At 38.1% G+C, this 10507-nt stretch overlaps 1 protein-coding gene across 2 annotated transcripts in view; it reads right to left on the reverse strand.

Annotated features, from left to right (window-relative positions):
- Positions 1-10507, reverse strand: part of AGXT2 (alanine--glyoxylate aminotransferase 2) — a 94316-nt gene that overhangs the window by 73111 nt on the left and 10698 nt on the right. For both annotated transcript variants that reach the window (XM_006875385.1, XM_006875384.1), the window contains exons 3-4: positions 6540-6663; positions 4498-4592 (exon numbers count right to left, since the gene is read on the reverse strand). In XM_006875385.1, coding sequence (XP_006875447.1) covers positions 4498-4592; positions 6540-6663 — 219 coding nt within the window. The remainder of the gene's footprint in view (positions 1-4497; positions 4593-6539; positions 6664-10507) is intronic.

Genomic DNA, 10507 nt, shown 5'->3' on the forward strand with positions numbered 1-10507 from the left:
CATATTAAGGCCATAGATAAATACTAAACATGTCCAAGAAGCAAAAGCAGATGACCATATCAGCCCATGTCCAGAAACAAGATAAAATATCTGAAACAAATGACCTAGAGGTAGACGTGGACTACATTCTGGAAGGAGGGCAGGCCTTGAAAGTGCCTGAGAAGGAATTCAGAAAAATGATTACAAAATACTTTACAATGGAGTTGAGAAAAATAAGGAAGAAATCAGGAAAGCGCTACAGGAACAATCAAATAAGATAGATACAGCATTGGAAACAATTCAAAAACCACAGAAAGAAGTCCAAGCTATCAATAATATAATATCAGAAATAGACAAAACATTGACAGGGCAAAGGAGTAGAACAGAAGAGATGGAAGGCAGAACTAGTGAGCTGGAAGACAACTTTCTAAATGCCAGTAAGATACAAGAGCAAGCAGAAAAAGTATTTAAAATATCTGAAGAAGATCTAAGATTCATGTTGGATAACATGAAGAGGAATAATTTAAGAGTTATTGGCATTCCAGGACAGGAAGAATCACACAACTCCACAGAGGAAATAGTTGAAGAACTGCTAGAAGAAAATTTCTCTAATATTCTGAAAAGCACAAAGATAAACATTCAAGAAGCTCAATGAACCCCAGGAAGGATAGACCCCAATAGAAAACGACCAAGACATATCATAACCAAGCTCTCCAAAATCAAAGATAAGGAGACAATCTTGAAAGCAGCTAGGGAAAAGGGAAGCATTACATACAATGGCAAGTAAGTCAGATTAAGCTTGGATCTCTCATCAGAAACCATGCAAGCAAGAAAGCAATGGGGAGACATATGTAAAACCCTGAAAGAAAAAACAACAACAACAACTGTCAACCAAGAATCCTTTATCCAGCAAAGCTATCAATCAAATATGATGGTGTATTCAAAACATTCCAGGATAAAAAGAAGCTAAGGGATTTTTCCAAAGCCAATCCTGCACTTCAAAATATCCTAAGTGGAATTCTGTGGACTGAGAACCAAGAAAAACAGACAACAATCAGAGCTACATATGTGGCAGCATGTCCCAGAACTAAATCTACAGGAGGAATAGTCAAGAACAGAACAGAACTGTAAGAGCAAACTCAGAGAAACTGGGAGGTCAGTCTATGATCAAAACAATTACAATGTGAAAGAAGGTGAACACGTAGGAACAGAGATCCAGATGATGAGAAGGTCAGGTAAATTACAGGGTAAAAAAGACTGCACTAAATGGAGGGAACAGTTAATGGACTATAAGGTAACCTCAGAAAAAAAAAAAGAATACTTCACAACATACCAAGAAAATGACAATCCAAGAAGAATATGGAAACATTAAAACTATGAGGAAACGCAATAAAGAACACAAAAAGCATGAACTCAGCAAAGGAAGACACACAGAACAAAGAAACAGCAACACCACAAAAAAAAACAAACGTAATGGAGCAATTAACCCATACCTATCAATAATTACACTGAATGTAAACGGATTAAATGCACCAGTTAAGAGACAGAGGGTGGCAGAATGGATAAGAAAACAAGTTCCTTCAATATGCTGTCTGCAAGAGACACATGTCACACACAGAGACAAAAAAAGATTAAAAGTCAAAGGATGGAAAAAAATATACCAAGGTAATTGTAATAAAAAACGAAGAGGAGTGGCAGTACTAATCTCTGGTAAAATAAATTTTAAGGCAAAAACCAACAAAATAGATAAAGATGGACATTATCTCATGATTAAAGGGACAATTGAACAAGATGACATAACCACAATAAATACCTATGCTCCCAATGAAAGAGCTCGAAAATATATAAAGCAAACTCTAACAAAGTGGAAAGGAGCTCTGGTAGCATAGTGGTTACGAATCAGGCTGCGAACCACAAGGTCAGCAGTTTGAAACTACCAGCTGTTCTGCAGGAGAAAGATGAGGCTTTCTGTTCCCGTAAAGATTTACAGCCTCATATGCATGTGAAAGTTGGATAGTTAATAAGGAAGACCACAAAATAATTGATACATTTGACTTATGGTGTTGGAAGGCAATATTGAAAATACCATGAATGGCCAAAAGAACAAGCAATTTTGTGTTGAAAGAAGTACAACCAGAATACACCTTGGAAGCCAGGATGGTCAGACTTCATCTCTCATAGTTCATACATATTATCAGAAGGGATCAGTCCCAGTAGAAGCACATCATGCTTGGTAAAGTGGAGGGTCAGAGAAAAGAGGAAGACCCTCCAAAAGACGGATTTGTACAGTGGCAGCAGCAATGGGCTCAAGCATAGTAACAGTTGTGAGTTTGACACAGGACTGGGCAATGCTATTGTGCATAAGGTCATTATGAGTTAGTACCATTTCAAAGACACGTAACAACAACAACAACACACAAGGACCTCACTAAATGGAATACATAGGAATCTAAAGCAACTGGAACACATTGTAAAATAAAACATTTGAATAGAAACTTTGTAAGGGTAACTCAAGAAGATGAAATAAAGTATGATAATGAAATGTACAAAAACCTGGAATTGGGATACCAAAAGGGAAGAACACACTCAGCATTTCTCAAGCTGAAAGAACTTTAGAAAAGGATCCAGGAATTGGTGGAATACAAATTTAAATGTTTCAAAAAACTGATGAAGCACTGGAGACACTGACCAAACAATTGGAAGATATATATACTTTTACCCATTATAAAGAAAGGTGATTTTAATGAATGCTGAAATTATCAAACAGTATCATAATTATCACATGCAAGTAAAATTTTGCTTCAAATAATTACTAAATGTTTGCAGCAGTAAGTAGGAAAGGTGTCTGTCAGGGTTGGTTGGTTGTGTTATGTGTCGTGGAGTCAGTTCTGACTCATAGCGACTCTGCATAGGGTTTCTGAGGCTGTAAATCTTTGCTGCTGTTGTTGTTATGTGTAGTGGAGTCAGTTCCGACTCATAGCGACCCTGTACAGGGTTTCCGAGGCTGTAAATCTTTATGGGAGCAGAAAGCCCCATCTTTCTCCCACAGAACAGCTGGTAGTTTTGAACTGCTGACCCTGAGGTTAGCAGCCCGATTTGTAACCACTACGCTACCAGAGCTCCTTACATTAACAGGGAACTACCAGAAATTCAAGTGGAATTCAGAAGAGAACACAGAACTAGGGTTATCATAGCTGTCCAATGGATCGTGGCTGAAAGCAGGGAATACCAGAAAGGTGTTTACTTATTCTTTATTGACTATTCAAAGTCATTCCACTGTGTGGACCATAACACACTATGGGTAACATTGCAAAGAATGGGAATTCCAGAATACTTAGTTGTCCTCAGGAGGATGTTGCATATAGACCAAGAGGCAGTCATTTGAACAGAACAAGGAGATACTGAGTAGTTTTAAATTAGGAAAGGTGTGTGTCAGAGTTGTATTCTTCCAGAATATTTATTCAATATTTATGTTGAGCAAATAATCTGAGAAGTTGGATTGTATGAAGAAGAACATGGCATCAGGACTGCAGGAAGATTTATTAATAACTGGCAATATGCAGATGACACAACCTTGCTTTTGAATAGGAAGAGGATTTGAAACAGTGATGAAGATCAACAACAGTATGAATTGTACCTCATTGTAAAGAAAACAAAATCCTCACAACTGGACTAGTAAATAACATCATAATAAACAGATGAAAGATTGAAATTGTCAAATCTTTCATTTTACTTGACTCCACAATGAACACAGATGAAAGCATTAGTCAAACAATCAAACAACGTAATGCATGGGTAAATTTGCTGCAAAAGACCTCTCTAAGGAGATTGTAATCATTGCAATGAAATGATGAGTTTAAAACCAATGTTCTACCATGTAAACTATCACTCAATTTGCAATTAAAACAACAACAACAACTCTGTAAAGTGTTAAAGAGCAAAAACATCACTTTGAAGACAAAGATATTCCTCACCCAATCTATGGTATTTTAAATCACCTCATATTCATGCAAAACCTAGACAATGAATAAGGTAGACTGAAGTAGAATCCAGGCATTTGAATTATGGTGTTGGCAAAGTGCAAACAAATTCGTTTTAGAAGAAGTAAGGTTATATTTCCTCCTTGGAAGCAATGGTGGCAAGACTTAGACTTCTTTCATACTTTGGACATGTTTTCATGAAGGAATAGTCTCTGGAGAAGGATATCATGTTTGGTAAAGTACAGGGTCAGCGAAAAAGAGAAAAGTCCTCAATAAGATAGACTAACACAGTGACAACAAACAAAACAGCTGTGAGGCTGGCACAGGACTGAACAGTATTTTCTTGCTGCACATATTGTTGTTATGTGACTCCGGGTATAAAACAACAACATTCTATCAAATTTCTTTGATTGATCTTGCCTTAAAATCTAAAATTATAAAAATACCCCTAAGAAAACCTCTTGTCATATTTGAAAGACACAATTAGTATTATGATAAGTCAATGCTGCTATGTTGAAAATTTCCCAGGTGTGATTACCTGAATGAAATGATGTCTGTGCTATTTGAGTGTGCTCTGGCCATCAGCATGGCCAGGTCATTGGCTTCTGAGCCGCTGTTTGTCAAGAAAATGACCTGGAAGGAAAAGAGAGACAATAACTTTGTAACTTCTTTCCTGTTACATGATTAATTCAAAATTATTAAAGGCTGAGTATTCCAGTCTTGGATTATTAATGAGTGTTCCCCTCAGATCAGCTTGGGTTACCTAATAGTCTGATCACTTAATTAGTCTACAATCCTTCAATGAGCAGCTGCTAAGTGCTAGAGATATAAATGATTAAGATATAAAAATTGTCATAGTTATGGAAGATTCTGGGATTTCGTTGGCTTTATATGATGCTCTGCAAACTGTTATGACCTGGGGATTTGCTGAATAGTACATAATGGTTGTGTGTATGTGTGTGTGTGGTTGGAGTCCTGGTGTGGCACTCTAGGATAAGCACTCAACCTCATGGTTGATTTGAACTGCAAGGTCAGTGGCTCAAACTCACCAGCTGCTCCTCAGAAACCCTATACAGGATTGCTATGAGTTGGAACCAACTGTATGGCACACAACAACAAACACAGTGGTTAGTTGTTGAATGGATTTGGGGATCAGTTATCCTAACTAAACCTACACCAGTCTGCCTATCTCCAAAGGGTTAGGGCAAGGGTCCATCTCATTCATGGCCAACACAATGAAACCAGAATGTACTAGATTATAAAATGTGGGTGAACTGGAATGATAACCAGAATGGGGAAAATTACAGATCAACACACTTCTATAATTTTTTCCATTCCGAGTTTTCATTTCACTTCACACAAATTTTAAACATTTGAGTCTATTCCAGTTTTGCTCCATCAGGCATGACTGAACCAGTTTGAGCTGCTCCAAAGTCCTGTTTAGAAAAAAACAAAACAAAAAAAACAGGCTTCCTGACTCTGCAGCCTCAGAAGATGTCCCAATCTTACTGTCCTGTTTGTGAAAATAAGCAAGCACACACACACACACACACATACACACACACACACAATGCATCTCACACAATGCATCCCAGCCTTGCCAAAGGCATGGGGAACTAAAGGGATATGGTCCCTCAGACTCTGGAACTGGCAGGTGGGTGTATGTTTGTACCTTTGCCAACTTCCTTGCTTCTGCCCTTCCGTGAATATCCCTGTGCTGAACTCAGGTCACAGCAATGAGACGTTTCTTTGTTTTAACCAACCAATTAGTTGCCATCCAGTTGATTCTGACTCATGGAGAATTCATGTGTGTCAGAGTAGACCTGCATGCATAGGGTTTTTAATGACTGATTTCTCAGAAGTAGATGATCAGCTCTTTCTTCCAAGATGACTCTGGGAGGACTAGAACCTTCAGTATTTTGGTGAGAAGGAAGTGTGTCAACCATTTGCACCACCCAGGGACTCCCTTATCTTGGCGCAACAGTAAGATACTAATAATAGCTAACACTATGTACTGAGTACTGGTTTAAGCGCTTCATATGTATTAACCCATTTGGTACCTTAAATTCTGGCCAATGTTTTAACATCACAATTCAGGTAAAAATTCAGCCATTTCAGGGATAGAAAAATATTTTTTGCAAAAATGTCTAAATGTATCTTAAACCAAACGAACTAGATGGTTTATTAATTATATAAAAAATGACTGTGCTTTGAAAGAGGAAATACAAATAACTTTGCAGAAGGGCTATGGAGCAAAGAAATGGAAACCTCTGGAATAAAGAGAAGAAAGTTGGAAAGGCTGGGACTCCTGAGAAATGCTTTCTACAAAGATGTGGTGGTGAGAACAACCAAGAGGAGGCAGAGACTCAGAGATGACGTACATCAGCATTGACCCCAGAAATGTTGTTGCACCAGCCTCCACAAATTCTTTTTTTCTGCTCGATTGTTTTTACATACGGGTATTGGCTTAATTCTCCATTGTTTAGACTAAATCCCCAACCCATGGTTCAATTTACTACAGCAACTCTCTTGGCTCCTAGGACCACGAGTCTGGTGTTCCTTTGAACTGGGGTCTCATACCTTAAGAGGCTCAGGAAGAATTGCTGAGAGCTTCTCTGCATATTCATGCATTGGCGGATGGAAGAAGACAGAACTTGTGTGCCACAGACGACTAAGTTGCTTTTGGGCTACTGCATTGACCTTCCTGGAATAACAAGAAAGCAGAGTTACTTATACTGCCAGCAACATGTCCCAGCCAATACACACACTGGCTATTGAACTAAAACCAAACCAGTTGACTAGATCCCAATTTATGGAGACCTATGTGATACAGTAGGGGTGGATTACCCAATAAACAAAGTAAGTATAGGCTTACTTGTACTTACTAATCTGTAGTGAACAATTTCATATTGGTTTTTCAAATCCTGAGATGCTTGTGCTAGTGTGAAATTGTTCACTATAGATTAGTAGGCAAGCACAAGTCAACTCATGCTTGTCTTGCTTATTAAGTGCTCCATCCCTCTTAGAGATTGAAAATTTCAAAAGAGGCTTTGTGTTTGTAGGAAGGTGCTGTGGGGTTGGGAGAGAGACAGATGCCAGCCATACATAGTAACATAATCTTTGCTGTGGTGAAAAAATGGGGAAGTATTCACTACAGATTAGTATGTAAGCACAAATAAACCGGTGCTCTCAGTGCTTATTGATCACAGGTTATACAGTAGAACTGTTCCTTAGGATTTTATTGACTTTATGGAAATAGGTCCTAGGTCTTTCTTCCAAAGTGCCTCTTGATAGATTTGAACAACCAAACTTTTTTTTTTTTTAAAGTTTTTATTGTGACTTGCGTGATAGTTTACATGGGAGAACATCGGGTTTTACACTCATCATTTCATTGCAATAATTACAATCTCTTCCATGCATCATCATTCAACAGTATTTGCTTCTATTCCCTCTGTTTTATTTTATTTTATTTTTTTATTTTTGTTTGTTTGTTTGTTCTTTGGGGGGAGGAATACACACAAAATGAATACATAATCATTTCAACAACCCAAGGGCACATTCTGTAAGCCAGCTTCCTGGCCACCAGCACATAGCCTTTCTCTTTCCATGAGTCTAGAGCCCTCAGCTGTTCTGTCTCTCCATGTCATCATCTCTTCCTCCATCTCTGGTGTTCCTGCTTGTGTAGATAGGTTTCCACATTTTGCTTGTGCTCTTCTCTCTTGATGGTCCTACAGTCCTCTGTTCCTGGAATGTAAGATTAACGCCTTCCCTGTTTGTGTTACAAAACTTCTAGCTTTACAGCTGTGATAGTCACAATTAGTCATGATAACAATTACTCACTATTGAATCATAAGAATATTATCCCCATCTCCTTTTACCAGATCTGTCTAGACAAGATGAAACCTAGTAGGTATTTTACCTGCCCCCGCACATTGTGATACTAAGCTCCCTCTTGAAAACTTGTAAGCTCATCACTTTGTACCTTAATGCAACCCCATTTTAAGTAGCCAGTGTCTAAGTTGCCCATCCCTATCAACCCTGCATACGGAAGGGATAGGATTGATTCTTGATGTAAAAACTCCTTCCCTCTCAGTTTTGAACAACCAAGCAAACCATATGTCCCACCTAGGGACTTCCTTCAACCTAAACATATAGTTATGTCTCAAGGAGTTTCAAGAGGAACACAAGAAAGTATGTCTTTAACAAACAGAGATATCCAACAATGAAATGTGTAGTCTGACAAAATAATGCAGTTATCTTTAAGAGAAGTATTCAAAGGAGATTAAGGAATTGGCTGTTAGTACTTTATGTTGGGTCCTCTAGAGAACAAAACAAGTGAAACTTAAATCTGTCTATATAAGTAAATTCTATTAGGTAAGGTGCTGTTGAGTTAGTTCTGACTCATAGAGACACCATACACAACAGAATGAAACAATACCTGGTCCTACACCATCCTCACAATTGTTATGATATTTGAATTCATTGTTGCAGCCACTGTACCAGTCCATCCTATTGGGTGTCATTCTCTTTTTCACCAACCCTCTATGAGTATATGTGGAGATTTATTTCAAGAAAATAGCTCACACGATTATAGTCTGACAAGTCCCAAATCTGTGGGTCAGACATCAGGCAAGAGACTTCTCCTGATTCATGTAGCTTCAGGGATGGATAAACCCAAGAACCCAAGATTGGAAAGTCAGATGGTAGGCTGCTGGTACAAAGGCTGATGAATCCAAGATTGGCAGGTAAGATGGCAGACTGATGATTTACAGGCTAAGAAGGCTAATGAATTCAAAGTTTGGCAGGCAATAAGGCAGGTAGCTGGCTCAAGTCTGGAGGTTATATGATGGATGATGAGTCAGATGCAGGATATAGATCTAGTCAAAAGTCAGAGACCTTTGCCAGAACGCCCATACATATTGGATGCAGACCACAGCTCCAAGGAAACTCTGTTTCAATTATTTATAGCAGACCTTATCATGGAAATGTTTATATTATATTAGATTTCATCATAGTGAATTATTACATCATTACATAACTGCCAACCACTGAGACTTGTGACTCATCCAAGTTGACACAAAGTCTTAACAGTCATAGGGCTTTTATGAAAGAAATTTCTGGCTTTAGACTTAGAATCTCTTCTAACTCTAAGTTTAATTTCCCTTTGAACTATTTGGAAAATAGAGATGACTAGATGTAAGCCTTCCCATTTTATTCTTAGGAACATAGATCCATTAATTTACATGTATGCATGATCAACAATTTCTTCTTAAAAGGAAATTCCAATATCTAGGATTGAGTAGTAGAGTTGATAAATATTTCATAAGGGTGATACTACTTCTCTAAAGGATCAGATCAACTTTAAAGGATCAGAAGGTTCACGTTCAGGAAACAGCGTACATAGGTATCTGGGCCACCAACTGTCTATTAGTTTATTATACTATGATGGCTTTCATGTTGCTACGATGCTGGAAGCTATGCCACCAACATTTCAATACCATCAGAGTCATTTCAGTGGAGCTTCCAAATTAAAACAGAGTAGGAAGAAAGACCTGTGGATTTGCTTTAAAAATTAGCCAATGAAAACCTGATGTATCAACAGAGTACTGTCTGGAGGATTCAAACATGTTAATGATCACGGAAATGGTACAGGACTGGGGAATGTGTCATTCTGTTGGGGGATCATCATGAGTTGGAATCAATATGATAGCAATTAACAAGGCTGCTAAAAATTATTTAGTAACTGATGGATGGGGAGATGGGATAGGGCCAATTCTATGTGTGTGTGTGTGGGGGGGGAATGTGGTAAAATATGGTAGAAAGGGAGTGTAGTCATTAAAATTGAGGGCTAAGGAAAGAGTCCAGGACACTCAGAATCAGGGGGTTAAGGAACAAGCTAAAGGATCAGATCAAGAGAAGTACAAAAGTTATGAAGGCCAGAGACAATGGTTGATTATTAAAGGGACCGTTTCAAAGGCCATTGGATTGAATGAGAACTTTTACAGTTTTTTATGATTTTATCTTTCTCTACTTCTTCCATGTGTGTTTGTTCTATGTTTCAAATTTCATCTGAAATTTATTTTGGGAGCTTCTCAGGACCTCGTCTGAGACAGCATGAGAAGGTTTTGGGAGAAGAAGATGAGGGCTGGATCCTAAAGGTACAGCTAACTCATCTTCTGAGAGTTGCTTGAAGAGGAAACCCTTTGCTTACTGCTTTGACAAAAGGTCCCAAACCTATTGAATTTATTTTATGCTTACTATTTTATATTTTTATGTAAAATAAATTTTATTGACCATATTATTAAAGTCAAGAGAGAAGAGACATTAAAGTGAGATTGTTGTTGTTGCTATTAAGTTGGTTTGGACTCATAGTGACCCTATACACAACAGAATGAAATACTACCCAGTGCTGTGCCATCCTTGCAACCGTTGTTATGTTTGAGCGCATTGTTTTTGCCATTGTATCAATCCATCTATTGTGGGTCTTCCTCTTTTCTCTGACCCTGTACTTTACTATGCATGATGTCCTTCTCAAAGGACAAGTCCCT

This window comes from Chrysochloris asiatica, unplaced genomic scaffold (assembly GCF_000296735.1).
Source record: "Chrysochloris asiatica unplaced genomic scaffold, ChrAsi1.0 scaffold00324, whole genome shotgun sequence".
NCBI classification, from domain to species: Eukaryota; Metazoa; Chordata; class Mammalia; order Afrosoricida; family Chrysochloridae; genus Chrysochloris; species Chrysochloris asiatica.